The following is a 15,253-nucleotide window of genomic DNA, read 5'->3' on the forward strand; positions in this document are numbered from 1 at the left end:
GTGAGAACTGTGGAATCAGAGGAACAGAGGGTAGGCATACTGGAGAATCGGGGACAATCGTGAATAATTGCATCTCTTGATGACTCCCTTGTAGAGGGGAATCACAGCAAAGTACTTGCTGCACTTGTTGTTTTGGGGTGAGGTAAAAAGGTCACAGCAAGGCTGGCCGCAGTGGCTGAAGATCATATTCGCTACCGACTGATTGAGAGAATTGTGAGCCATCAGAATGAATCTTCTGAGCCTGTCTGCTAACGCGATGGTGTTCCCCGGTATGTACATTGCAATGAGAAAGGGGTCTGAAGTGATCTCCCATTCCCACATCCTCATGGCCTCTACTCTGGTTCCTCGTTGCTTGTTGATGTACTAGATTACTGACATGTCTGTCTGGATTGTAATAGTCCCCAGAGGGAGAGTGTCCTGAAAAGCTTGCAACCCTAGAAAGACTGCTCTCATCTCTAGGACATGGATATGCATCTTGGTCTCTAAGGGGGACCACGTGCCTTGGGCCATCTGTCCCACGAAATGCCCCCTTACCCCAGTTGGGAAGTGTTCATGGTCACTGTGGCAACTGGAGGGAGAATAATGAATGGTCTGCCCAGGAAAAGATCTTTGGACTGAATCCACCAATGAATATGATATTTGCAGACTGGAGTGGGTTTTATGGGAAATGATAGGGGCTGATAAAAGAATGGGCCGCTGCATCTCTAAAATCCAATGAAGAATGCACATAAAGAATTGTGCTAAAGTGAATAGAAGTATAGCTGCTGACATCGACCCCAGAGCTCTTAGTATTAATCTTGCTGGAGAAGACAAGTTTGAAAGTATAGCCCAAACCTGAAGTCTTAAAGACATGATGCAATGGAGAGGTAAGGTAGCCACCTAAATTGTGAGCCCTGTGAATTCCAGGGTCTCTACCGGGACTAGATCTGACTTGGCATGGTTTACTGAGATGCCCAAGGTGTTGGAAACCTGGAGCAAGTATTCCCTGGCTTGTAAAAGTTGATGTTTTGATGGATCAGTAAGGAGCCAATCACTGAGTTATGGAAACACCTGGAATCCCTTGAGTTTCAAGTGAGCTGCCATGACTGCTATGCATTTGGTAAATACTCTGGGGGTGTGGCGAGTCCAAAGGGCAGTACTATGAATTGGTAATGACTGGCCCCCAGCCAAAAGCATAGATGTCTCCTGGATCTCCTGTCTATTTTTATGTGACAGTATGCATCCTGGAGATCTATACAGCACAACCAATCGTGCTTGCATAGAAGAGGCAGGATGGATTGAACCGTCACCATATGGAACTTTGCCTTCTTTGAATAATTATTTGCTTAGATCCAAACTGGGTCTTGGGTTCCCTGTTTTCTTTGGCACTAAAAAGAAGTACATACGTTCTGAATCCTATCTGGTTGGGTAGGACCTTTTGGATGGCTCTTTTTCGTAGCAGCTTTTGCATTTCTTGTGCTGCATCCTTCCACTGACTGGGTGGAATGTTGGGAAGTTTCTTCTTTTGACGACAGGGAGAAAAGGTTGAATGGTACATATTAACCTCCGGATAAGGTTCCTAGCACTCATAAGTCTTTTGTGATATCTGTCCAGGCGTCTAGGTGCAAAGAGAAATGACTTCATGTGTGCTGATAAGGCCTATCGGAAAAGGAATCCATAAATCTCTGGTTCTGTGGGCAGCCTTCTGCCTCTAGAGTGAAGTCTACCATTAAAATTTCCTCCTCTGCCTCTGGAGGAATTTCCCCCACACACATCTTGGAAAGGTCAGAGAGATTCTCGGAATCACATCATCTTACTACCGCGTTGGTTTCTAGAGAAGGTCCATTGAGGGGCAGAAAATCTGATCCCTATGGCAGACAGAGTCTTTCCCTCCTGTGGGTGAGCGTGTCCTTGAATGATGGCCCGATCAAGGAAGTGCCATCAAATGGGGCATTGACAAAGGACATCTTGAAGGGCTCTGCAAAATTGTCTCCTTAAGACTATACCTGAACTGACTGCTAGTAAGGTACCTACTGCTGCATGGGAGATCAGCCTCACTGATGCATTAGAAATGGACAATAGCATCGTCAGTTGAGAGGAAGTCTTTTTGAAATTCTCATCAGACATGGACTCAGAGTATCTGATAACTCCTTAATCAAATCTCGCTGCAGTCGAGTGAAATGTGCCAAGTAGTTTAGAGCCCTCCGCAAGAAAGTAGCAGAGGCAAATACTTTCTAAACCTGTTCAGCTGGACTCCCTGTTTGGAGGATGAACAAAGGAGCATTGCTCAGCTAGCTCCTTCTTGGTGGCTGCCGCCACCACCATAGCATCAACCAGAAAGCCCTTGCACCAGAGGAGTGTATCAGCAGGATGGGCCAAAATTTTGTCTGGACGTTTGGGAATATCTTCAACAGTGTCCAGTTCCTTCCAAGCCAGGTCAGAAACCAAGTCAATCAGTTTATCTGCCAAGGGGGTCACCCAAGACGTAGACGGTTCAGAACCGAAAGCCTCCAGAAACACTGATTCTTCAGGACAAGGAGATTGGGAAGACCAGCCATCATCCTTCTGTTTGAGGATTTCAAGGATATCTCCAAAGGAGATGTCATCAGGTGGAGATCTGGGAATCCTTCTCCCTCATCAAAACCAATGATTTCTGTCACAGACTCCATGAGAGAGTCTGTATCTCTCCTTTTACATGTCCTGTTCCAAGGAACCTCCTCCATGGGATATTTGGGAGTGATATCAGTAGAAGGGGGAATTTCTGTAGAATTACTCTCTGAAGACCTCTCGGAACTGGCTGTCCCCTGGAACAGGTCAGACTGGCTCAGAGCTTGGAATCAAAGATGGGAGACTGGTACGGTCAGAGACAAAAGACTGTTCTCTGTGTAGAGAAAAGGCCCTTTCTACCACTCTGAAAGCCCAAGGACCAGGAAAAACTCCCACCTACCTTCCTGGGACCAAAGCCTCAGATGAAGGTAGGTCAAGGACGTTCCTCAGATCAGAGCCTCAAAGGAGGGGAAATTGGATCAGAGCTGTCTAGGGCCAAGGCTCCGAGAAAAAGGGATGGATCCACCAAAACCAGAGCCGAATCCAACCCCTCTGATGACCCAGACCAGACACCCACTCTGATCCAACGGTATTGGAGTAGAACCTGTCAAGGACACCACTGGAGTACAGGAAGACATTCTCCTGAGAGCCAATTCCAAACATCTCTGGGATCTCGCATCCTGGGACTCCGAAACCACTGGTCAGACTGGAGAAGGAGAGGGAATGGACTTAGTAGATACACTAATGGATTCAAGAGGGGACTGAACTGTCAGGACCCCCAACTGGATCGGACCCCTAAGAAATTTCTGCATCATCCTACTGACATCTGCTTCTGACAAACTCCCAGAAGACCCGAAAGATGCTGTGGATGAGGGTCTGGAGTGTTTCTTCGGAATCTGGAAAATTTGGCCTGGTAAGGAAGGAGATACTGGTTTGATGTTATACTCCGGTGTATGGCTCCTGTGGGCAGAGCTAGATCTCTGGTCCGAGGCCTTGGGATCTGAAGAAGAGGTTGAAGGAAGTGAAGAAATTACTACAGGAGCCTAAACTGTAGGATATGAAAGGCACTTAGGATCCGACGGAAGGCTCATGGGTTTAGGATCTGAAAAAAATTGGTTCTGAATTTTTTCATATCTTCTCCAACAGTTCCAACGAAGCTCAGGAGGACTTTGGTGGAGATCTCTTTTTGGTTTACGAAGAAATTTCTGATTTGGGGGGGGGGGTTGAGCCCCAGAAGAAGCAGGCAAGAGACCTCCGAGTATCAGTTTGTTGAGCCTGTTGGCTACTGCTCTGGGATTAAAAGTCGAGCATACCAAACAGGCCATATTAAGGTGATTAGGTCCTAAGCAATAAATGCACTTCTAGTGGCAATCTGAACTGGGGATCTTGTGCCCATAAGTGTATTTCTAGGACCCTCTCTGTTTCCCTGACAGAGCGGAAAAGGGTAACGACAGAGTACGTCACTCAAGCAACCAACCAATCAAAAAATAACAAGACAAAAGGAAATACTAGCAAAGGTATGACAAAGAAACAAATAGGTAAAGACAATATACCAACAATGGTATTTAACAGCTAACTACCAAAGTAGAAAAAAGTATACAGTTCAAGGAAAAACTAATTCCTATTGCCAGTGAAAGTCTCCAAGAGAGGAAAAGGAAGTTAAAGGGAAGAAGATGTTGAAATATATGGACTATCTAAAAGGTTTAGTCAAAAAATAATCACTTGCAGCTAGAGAGCAGAACCTACATCTAACCACAATGGAGGCAAACGAGATCTCTGGTGTTCGGGATGGAGTAGAGCATTATGTGTAGAGGGAAGAGCTAGACAGCTGGATCCAAAGTCTAGTGTATGTGGCCGAGTCAAATCAGAGGATCAGATCTAAACCCACTGGTGATGAAGAATGAAAAGGACATCATCAGATAATTGTTCATTTTGGTCCCAATAAAAAAAAAAAACTCTTTCATATTCTATAAAGTGTCAGAAAAAGAAAACTGTTCAGCAGCAACATCTAATGAAATAACTTTGTTCAGCAGCAACATCTAATGAAATAACTTTGCCTAGAATCGGAGAACTCTATCTAAGAAGAATTTCCTGAAGTACAATTATTGCCTGCAATGTCTGTTCTAATGACTAAAATCTCCTGTCATAAATGGAAGGAACTTTCTTCCCTTTCTCAATCAAAGAATGAGAGGGCAAAGAAAAAGCATTAAGTTCTTTTGCAAATCTCAGTATGTCTGCCTATTCACTGAAACAGAAACAGGAGACTGAAAGATTTTCTCACTAAGTGCACTCTCCCTGAGAGCAGGCCAACTCATATTTGGCACATTGGTCCCAGCTTCAGCCTGCCCTTCACAGGCAAGTGAAGACCTTTCACCTGATATTGACAAAAGTGGTTCTCCCTTGGCTGTCAAGGGCATCTTACAGCTGCACACTAAGAGATTATCTCACCGGTCCTCGGCGGTTGAAAAAGCTACATCAAAAGGACTGGGGGAAAACAAGTGGCTACAACAGTCACCCACCAGCAGCGGAGGGAGAATAGGAGTCAGTTTAATCCTGGAAGACTCCTTTGAAATTACCAAAGAGACTACAGGCTGCCCCACAGGTAAGCCTAGAGACATTGAAAGCAAAGAACAGAGACTGACCAAGTTGGTAAACTCTTAGGTAGGGAACAAGAGGTTCAACGTTAACTAAACTACTGACAGTCTTCCACAAGCACTGTATCCTGCTCTAAATACACAAAAGTTTACAATATATGAAAAAAATGCTTTGAAAAGTAAAAGATTTTTCTCACTTAAAGTTTAAACAAGCATTTACCTAACTCCCTTAGAAATGCAATGGCAGTCCAAAAGCATTCACTTTCCTAGCTAAATATAATCCATTTTCAAATAAAAGTAGAAGGACTTCCTGAACAAGGACCTATCTGTACATATGATCACTAGCCTACTGACAATTTCACATGGCCTACCACAGGAGTGTTCTCTTTTGTAGCAAAAAAAGCTTCTGAAGCTTTTTCTCGCTCAAATGTTTTTTTTTTTTTTTTTTTTACAGAGCCTGGTTGAACTGATAGTTTCTGAACTAGGAGTATTGCTAGTACAGTGTAAAATTACAGCATTCACAACAGATAAAATGAACGAAGACAGCAAAATACAAATTCCCCGTTGTAGACTGTCAGAGAGCAGTGATGATATCACACATCTCAAGTTCAAATTATAAACTGCTCCCCCCTCTCTCGCCTGTCCTCAAGAAACACTTCTTAACCTCGCAACATATATATCTTTCCACATACCTTTTCATCACACTTTTTTTAGTTTCTTGGACTTGTTGGGAATAAAAAGTATTCTTAGGTTCTGCAAAAATAATTTTCTCACAAGACCTCTCAATACAGGTAGTAACTTCAACCTTAAGTCATACAGAAAGAATATTACATTTCCTCTTGCTAAGACATGTTTTTAAACCTCAGATCACATACCTTTTTAGCATACTCTGTCAGCTTTTTGGGTGTGTTGAAAAATAGTATCCTAGTTGCTTCATTAAAAAGAATTTTCTCATAGGCTCTCTCAATACAGCCAGCAATTTCATCCCTGATCATACAGAAACAGAATAATCAAATCAGCAATTACAAGATTGCAAATACAGTTAAAATGTGCAAAAATTATTTTTTTTGGTCATTTGATAAAGATAATTGAGGAAGCAGTAAACGCTGAAAACCTTGAGACTACTACTACTACATACACAATCTAAATGCATGACAAATTCCACTCTAAAATCCACTAACAACAGAGAAACGTTACATACTTACTGGAAGGTTAGACTTTTCTGGTTTCTGTCATGCACTGGAACAGCAGGACTGGTGCCTTTGGGGCTCTCTAGTAACTGCGTAATTTTGGCATGCTCTATCTAGACAATGGAGCAGGGTAATGAAGAGTTTGTTGCAAACAGGTACATGAAAACTGGACAGACAAGAAAGGAAAATAAAGAGCGGTCCACTTGCACATCCTTTAAAAATGAAAATGTAGCAGGAGAATGAGGGCGGGTTGTTTCAGTGTCCATGCAGAGACCAGAGAAATCTAACGGTTTGGTTTGGTATGTACAGACTATCGCTCAGGGCCAGAGATCCTAATCAGACAAGGGAACAGCAAGACAGATTTCCCAGATAACAATGGTGGCCTAAACCCTGTAAATCTTTAAGAACGATTGCTCAAAAGAATGCTCTCATTCTAGAAACAGAGCTGAGACTGTAATGTTTAGCAAAGGTATGCAGGGAGGACTAAGCAGCTGCTGCCATTACCTCACAAAGTGGAAACTTGTTTACGAAAGATGTGGACATAGCCTGAGCCCCAACAGAGTAAGCCTAGAAAGCTGCCTGCCTGCTGAAATGTTAACAGAATGAAATACAATCCAACATTCATTTTGCCAATGTAACCTTTGTAATCTTTTGACCAAGCTCATTCTTTGCTGGAACCCTCTGTGATGCAAGTACAACTGTAGTAATTTATGAATGTCCTAACAATGCAAAACGTACTCCTCTATTAGGGTACTTTGGGAAAAAAATATATCAGTAAGTAAATACTCTGATTTAAAATAGCCAGAGTAACTAATTTAGGCATGAAAAAAGGTTTCATCCAAAGAGATGCACGGTTTTGGTGAAAAGTGATGTACAGGTATTAAGAAAAAGCCCAAAGCTCAGAAATCCTTCTTTCAAATGTCAGAGCTACCAATAAAGCTGTTTTCCATGACAAAATGTAAGATCAGATGAATAAGCTGGTCCAAAAGGGAGGTCAACTTGACAATCATATACAAAGTTAAGGTGCCAAGCGTGAATTGGTCAGGCTAATGGAGGTCTCAAATTAAAAAAGGTCTCAAATTAAAAAAGAAGTCATGTCTTACCATGACGTTCCATCTGTGTTGTTGATCTTCCCAGTCATCACTGATGGGTTCGGTTCTCATCCTAATACAAAGCTCGCATACACCAAAAACTCTCGAAATAAGCTGCTACCCACAATGCCCTTCTTGTTACCTCAGGTCGAGTTTGCATAAGACTTATAGAAGTAAGGCAGAGGCCATTTCTTCGCAAAAAACCCTGAAATAACCACATGGACTCATAAGATCCACCAGGAGCCTTTAGTGGGGGACGGAGGGTGGGATGTAATGAATGGACGACAATCAAAAACACAGATGAAACGTTATGGTAAGACGACGTCTTTACCTGATGTTAATCTTCTTCCCATTCATCACTGATGGGACAGAATCCCAAGCTACCTGAGAAACCTGGGTGGCCCTTATGGAAGAACATTCCTGAGCACCACTGAGCCGAAGGCCACTCTTCCCCTGGAGAGCATATCCAACTTGTAATGTTTGATGAATCTGTGAGGTTTAACCCAAATGGCTGCAGCGCAAATGCCATCCATAGAATCTCTGGAGTGAAAAACAGCAGCAGTTGCTATAGCTCTAGTTGAATGTGTTTTGATATTGTGAGGTTTAGGCTCATTTGCATGTGAATATGAAAAAACAATACAACCTCTGAGCCACTTTGATAAAGTGACTTTTGACACAGCATTGTCCCATTTTTGGACCAGAGAAGGAAATGAAAAGTTGATCTGACTTGCGGATAGATTTAGTCCCAAGTAAAACGTAGTTGCCTGTGTACGTCCAATAAGTGCAGACAGTATTCTCTTTTATTGCAACAGTGTGCGAAAAACACTGGGAGTTCAATGGAATTGTTCAAAGAGAAATCAGAAATCACTTTGGGGAGAAAAGATGGATTAGTATGTAGCGATACTATGTCTTTATGAAATATTAAGTATGGTCTCTTGATGCATAAGGCTTGTAATTCTGATATCCGTCTAGCTGAAGTGACAGCTACCAAAAATAGAGATTTCCATAATAGGAATTTGAGATCACATTTTGCAGCAGGCTCTAAAGGGGGTAGAGAGAGACTGTTGTACTAGGGAGAGATTCCATGCCTCTAACGGACACCTGATTGGAGGTCTGATGTGAAACACTCCTTTGAGAAAGGTCTTGTTTAGGCGGGTGGAAACAAGTGGAGTGCCCTCTGATCCGTTATGAAAATTGGAAATAGCTGCTAAATGGGCTCGTATGGTAGAAGCTGATGCTCCATTCTCAAAAAACTCAGAAAGGTATTGAAGTATAACAGAGATCGGAGCTGAGAAGGGATCTAGCATCCATTCTTTAGACCAAACAGCAAACCTTTTCCACTTATCTCTGTAAAGTTTTCTGGTGGATGGCTTATGGGAGGGCCAGAATGATATTGCGAACAGGTGAAGAAAGGATTTCCTGCCTGGCGACTAACGGAAGTGGAGAAACCAAGCTGTGAGCTTGAGAGTGGACAGATTTGGTAGAGTCAACCTTTGGGGGTGAGAAATTAAGTCTGGATTAGTGCCCAGGATCTATGGAGGTTGTAACAGGTGAGGCCGGAGGTAGGGGAAACCACACCTGACAAGGCCAGAATGGGGCAATGAGGATCACCTTGCATCTCAACCGAGCTACTTTCTTTAAAAATAGGGGTATCAACAGAATTGGTGGGATAAGCATAGAGGAGACCCGTGGGTCAATCGTGAGTCAGAGCATCTCTTGGAGACTCCCCCTCTGGGGGAAAGAGGGCAAAAAAGCTGCTGCATTTGTTGTTCGAAGGGGAGGCAAAAAGGTCACAGCAAGGCTGGCCCCTTCGGCTGAAAATTTCTGCTGTCACTTTTGGATTGAGAGACCACTCATGTGGAAGGAGAATGCATCTGCTCAGCCTGTCTGCAATCACGCTGGAACTCCCCGGGATATGCGTTGCTATAAAAATGCGGTCAGAAGCTATCGCCCAGTGCCAAATTCTCATGGCCTCTCGATACAGGGGGTAGGATTTGGTTCCTCCTCATCTGTTTTTGTACCAGACTACTGACATATCTGACTGAATTGCAATTGTTCCTGATGGAAGGAGCGGATGTAATGCCTGCAACGCTAAAAGCACCGCTCGTAACTCCAGAACACTGACATCCAGGTTGGCCTCTAAGCTCGACCATGTGCCTTGGGACTGTTTTTCCCTGACTATGGCCCCCCACCCTATCAGGGAAGCATCCGTGGTCACAGTGGAGTTGGACTGTGGAGTCTGAAAAGGGAGACACCAAAGTTCTGCGTCTGGCCTCATCCACCAGAGGAGATCTTGCTTGCAAGAGTTGGTTATAAGGATCTGCGAGTCTAGGGGGTGAAGATTTGCCAACCACTGGGACAATAGGAGCCATGGCAACATTCTCATGTGTAACCTTGCCAGAGGAACTATCAGAATGGCTGCAGCCATGGACACTGGAGCCTGGATAACTTCCCTTGCTGACACCTTTCTTTGACAGAGTATCACACGTAATTACAATCTTAACCTCTGAAGCCTGTGAGCCGGTAGAGATACCAGGCATGTTCGAGTATTGAAAACTGCCCCTATAAATTCCAGCTGTTGGGTAGGTTGTAAGTTGGATTTCTCCCAATGTACAGTGATGCCTAGGGACTCTGCTAGTGTGTGTAATGGAGGGCCATGGTCAGAAGATGCTTGGTGGGGGTGGAAAGGAGCCAATTGTCTAAATATGGTAACATCTGGAATCCTTGAAGTATCATATGACCTGTCACCACTGTTAGACATTTCGTGAACACTCTGGGAGCCGTCGGGAGACCAAATGGCAGGGCACGGAACTGGTAATGACTGGCTCCTAGCCGGAAGTGAAGGAGACTCCGGGAATGTTTGTCCATTTTGATGTGGTAATACGCACCCCAAAGGTCTATCGAGCACATCCAAACATCCTCCCTTAAAAATGGGAAGAATGGATTGAATAGTGACCATGAGGAATTTGGTTTGTACCACTCATTTGTTTAAATGGCTGAGAGTCAGAATGCGTCTCCAGTCCCCTGTCTTTTTTGGCACCAAAAAGACTCTGGAGTAAAAAAACAGATGAGCATTGGTCTGGTGGGACTGGTTGGATGACTCTTTTTTGACACAGCTTTATCATCTCTAAAGCCACTTCTTCCCTTTGATTGCGTGGAACATCGGGAAGGTTTTTCGAAGGTTTTGGATGGGAGGATAGACTGATGTAGTAGCCTCTGAAGATTATTCTCTGCACCCATCGATTGTTTGAGATAGAGTGCTAGGCAGTTTGGTGCAGAGAAAAACGACCCCTGACTGCATCCAGAGGAAAGCAAATGGACAATGCTTCAGGAGCATTGATAAGATCGCCCAGAGAAAGAATCCCTGGAGTCTTGGTTTCGGGGACCCCTTCTGTCCCTAAAGGGGCATTTTCCACCACTGGAGCCCTCACTGCTCCAGCAAGTTTGGTAATCAAATCTCTTTGGAGTCTCGTGAAATGTGCCAAGTAGTTCAGGGACCTGACAGCAAAGGTCACTGAAGCAAAAACATGCTTCCCCAATCTGTCTACAGCCCGGGACTCAATGTTGGATGAGTGAACAGTAGGACTTTCTTCCGCTAAATCCTTTTTAGTGGCTGCCACCACCATAGCGTCAACTGGCAAACCTCTAGACCAGTGTGAGTACTCTTCCGCAAGGGGGGGGGGGGTCTTATCAGGTCTCCGGGGAATGGCCTCAATAGAGTCAGGGTTCTGCCAAGCACAATGTACGACGAACTGGAATAACTCGTCGGCAGGTGGGGTCACCAAAGAGGTAGAAGGCCGAAAGCGAAAAGCCTGCAGGAAGACCGACTCCTCCGAGGAAGGGTTAGAAGGCTTCCAGCCACCCCTCTGTTTTAATATTTCCAGGAGACATTGGCAGTGGGTGACCGTGGGGACCCTTCCCCATCATCGTAGTCCGTATCCTCTGTCAAAGACTCTTCAGGACAGTCAATGTGCTTCCTCTTACACATGGCTCCTCAGTGGGAATATCTGAGGAAGACTCGGAAGGATAAGTACCCCAAACTGAGGTTTCCTGAGGCTTCTGCTCCCGGTGTCCCGGGGAGGTGGCCCGTGGTAACTGTAGCTCAGAGGGAACAGGGAGAAGTTCCGACGTCGGAGGAGCGCTTCCCGAAGCAAGCACTCTCTCCATTACCCAGAAAGCAGGCCTGCCCAAAGAGGAATGGGAGCCTGGAACCGGGGTCACACCCCGCTCCATCGGACCCGCTCTCGGAGATGGAGCCTCAAGCAGGATCGGGGCATACGTTATCCTCTGATCAGAGGATGGAACAGATAAAACACTCGGAACTGTGCTCAGGACCGAGGACTCCATCCCTCCAACCATGAGTCTGAGGAAGGGACGGTTCCGATGGAACCAAAACCCAAAGGGGTAGTCTCGAAGCCTCAGTGAGAGTCACTGTCGGTGCCAAGGAACAGGTTTCCACAAAGGACGTCAGAGCAATGGGATTCAGAACCAACGGATCCAAAGGAGGAGTACATGTCGGAGTCCTGAGAGAGATAGACCCAAAACCCAAAGTGGAGTGAGTCTTAGGAAAGTACAGTTTTGTACCTACCATAAATGTACGAGTGTTCACACTGCTGCAGTCATTCATTACACTTGGGTTATCCTGCTGTCAGGCAGTCCCGCAGCTGGCCAGAGTTCCAAAGTCTTGGTCCGGCGTCGGTTGCTGTCGCTTCTTCCTTGACGTCAGTGCGCCAGGGGTATACAAGATGCATCCAACACCATTTTCTTCAGTTTTTCTTGCCCCAGATGTCAGGTGCCTCCAAGTAGGTAGGCAATACATATTGCTAATAAAACATACATAAAAAATAAAAACAATACCTTCAGTTACAAGCAAATACACCACAAAGGTTGTATAGGATAAAAAGGTATAGATAATTCCAGCTAGGACAGAGGGGATGGAGGGAGGGTAACCTGGACTGCAGCAGTGTGAACACTCTAACATCTACATTTATGGTAGGTACAAAACTGTATTATGTTCATTGTGTTACACTGCTGCAGTCATTACACTTGGGTAGAATCCCAAAGCTAAGGGTGGGTGGCTGGTCTATAAAGAGTTAGGATTGGCTATGAGGCCCTGCAGAACTGCAGTGGCAAATCCTGCTCTGGATTTAGAGTAAAGAGGCAAGTGATAATGCTTGGTAAAGGTGTGCACTGAACTCCAAGTTGCAGCCTCCAAAGTTTCCTTGGTTGGTACTCCTCTGAGAAAGGCTGTTGAAGTAGCTGTTGCTCTGGTAGAATGTGGCCTAATACTAGGGACTGATTTTCCATGCTGTGTGTAGCAGTAACAAATACACTGCTCTATCCATTTGGAAATAGTCTGCTTTGAGATAGCCTTGCCCTGTGATCCTGCAGCATATGCTACAAATAGTTGCTCAGTTTTCCTGAAAGCTTTTGTTTTGTCCAAGTAGAAGCGAAGCTGCCTGTGTATGTCCAAAGAGTGCAGAAGTTTCTCCCCTTTATTCTGGGTGTTTGGATAGAAAGTTGGCAAATAAGAAGTTATGTTCCTACCATAACGTTCCATGTTAGTTGTCTTCTCTCGCCTTCTTTCTTGCTTGATGGGTTCGGGCGATCCTCTCTGGCTCTCATTTACTGCTTTAGCTCGAGAACTCCTTTTACCAGCTCGAGGCAGCCCCATATCCCATGATGCAAGGCAGGAAGTACCCAGATCTCGTTTGTTGACAAAAGGGCAATAACACCAAGCATAAAATACTTCCCAAAGGAAGAAAAACAGATGGAAAAAGGACCAGGTTAGAATGGTCTTTAGCATAACAGTTTCTTATACAAGGTCTGTCCAGGCCAGGGGAGGAGGGGAGGTCGCAAGAAAGAAGGCGAGAGAGACAACTAACATGGAGCGTTATGGTAGGAACATAACGCACCTCTATCCTGGGTGGCCCAATGGAACAAACTCTTGAGGACTGTAGAGCCAAAACTGGCTCTGTCCCTGGAGGCCAAGTCCAATTTGTAATGGGAAACAAAAGTGTGAGAGTGGCCCAAGTGGCTGCACAAATAGTGTCCAAAGGCAGTCTAGCTTGAAAAGCTGTAGAAGTAGCTAAACTCCTAGTTGAATGTGCTTTAGGTTTTGAGCACAGCTGTTTTCCCCTGATCGTATAAATTTCAGTGATGACCATCTGGACAAAGTCACTTTAGAAACAGGAAGGCCTTTTTTATCCGCCATAGGAAACAAAAAGTTGATCAGATTTCCTAAATTTTTTGTTCTGTCCAAATAATATCTAAGCTGACGGTGGGCGTCAAGATAATGTAGCTTTTGTTCAGCTCTATCTGAATAGTTAGAAAAAATACAGGAGATCAATGGATTGATTCAGATTGTTTTTAGGCGACCTTAGGCGACCTTAAAAATGATGGATTAGTTCTCAAAGATACTCTGTCTTTGTGAAAAATCAAATAGAGTCGACAGAAAGAGGGAGCATGAAGTTCAGACACATAGCCACTAGGAATAAAGTTTTCCAAGAAAGATATTTCAGGGAACAAGAAACAGCTGGCTCGAAGGGGAAGAATCAAGGATGTCAGCACTAAATTTAGATCCCACTGAGGAGGAGGATTCCTGATTGGAGGCTTTAGTAGGAAAATTCCTTTCAAGAAGGCCCTGCAGAGCCTATGGGACATAATATTATGATCTGCTATCCCAACATGAAAATTAGAAATAGCAGCCAACTGAACTCTGACTGTGGAAGAAGAGGAGCCTGCATGAAAAATCTCTGCTAAGAAGTCCAGAACTGCCTGAACAGGGGCAGTAAAGGATCAATATTTTGGGCCTTAGCCCAATAAGAGGCGTTTCCATTTGCTCGTGTAAATCCTCCTGGTAGTGATATCTCTAACTGGGTTAGAGATCATGGAGCAACCATGCTGTGAGGTTGAGACGGTGCAGCTGACAGTTGGTGAATCAGTAGATCTGGCACTGGGTCCAGATGCCGGGCTGCACCAAAGGTGATGATGGAGGGGAACCAAAACTTGTCGAGGCCAGTAAGGGGCAATGAGAATCAATTTGGCTCTCAAAGCGGTAGCTTTCTGGATCACCTGAGGGATCAGAGGAAATGGGGAAGGCATAAAGAAGTCCCTGGGGCCAATCCTGGGTCAGAGTCTCTGGGGGATGGCCTGATAGAGGAAGAGGCTGAAGAAGTCTGGACATTTGCTGTTTTGGGGAGTAGCAAAACATGGGCGACCCCATTCCAGAAAAATCTCTTCCGCTATGGATTGCTTGAGAGACCACTCGTGAGGCATGAGAATAGCTCTGCTCAATCTGTCCGCTATAATGTTGGTTTTCCCAGGGATATGCGTTGCTACCAGAAACCGATGAGAGGAGATGCGCCCATTGCCATAGTCTGAGCGCTTAGAGCACAAGAAGGGTAGGACTTGGTTCCGCCCTGTTTGTTGATATACCAAACTACAGACATGTTGTCTGTGTGGACTAATTGTCCCTCACGGGAAGAAAGTCGTTGAGGGCAGCGTCAAAAGTACTGCTCTCATCTCCAGGACATTTATGTGCAGATGGTACTGACGGGTTTGCACGCCCCATGAACCATCCTGCCCTGATAATGACCCCCACCCGATCAGGGAGGCATCCGTGGTGACAGTGGCTATCGGGGCGGGGGTACAAAGCACCTGCCTTGGTGAACCTGAGGCGATGTGATCCACCAAGCAAGATGTTCTTTGCATGTCTGTCACCAGAATCTGGTGGCGATAGAAGTTGCTGGTATGACCACTCTGTGAAGAGCATCCACTGAAGGAGGCGCATGTAGAATCGAGCCAGGGAAGAAGAGTAATGGCCAGCCATGAGACCTAATACCTTTAGAAC

At 45.0% G+C, this 15,253-nt stretch overlaps 1 protein-coding gene across 2 annotated transcripts in view; it reads right to left on the minus strand.

The window, feature by feature from the left end:
* Nucleotides 1-15,253, minus strand: part of PSMD8 (proteasome 26S subunit, non-ATPase 8) — a 486,583-nt gene that overhangs the window by 24,413 nt on the left and 446,917 nt on the right. The window contains exon 6 of one of the 2 annotated variants that reach the window (XM_044082711.1): nt 5,996-6,107. The exons of the other annotated variant lie outside the window; for it this stretch is intronic. Within the exon in view, the coding sequence (XP_043938646.1) occupies nt 5,996-6,107 (112 nt within the window). The remainder of the gene's footprint in view (nt 1-5,995; nt 6,108-15,253) is intronic. 2 annotated transcript variants of the gene reach the window in all.

Source organism: Protopterus annectens, chromosome 1.part0 (genome assembly GCF_019279795.1).
Source record: "Protopterus annectens isolate FY-2018-M chromosome 1.part0, PAN1.0, whole genome shotgun sequence".
Taxonomy (NCBI): Eukaryota; Metazoa; Chordata; order Ceratodontiformes; family Protopteridae; genus Protopterus; species Protopterus annectens.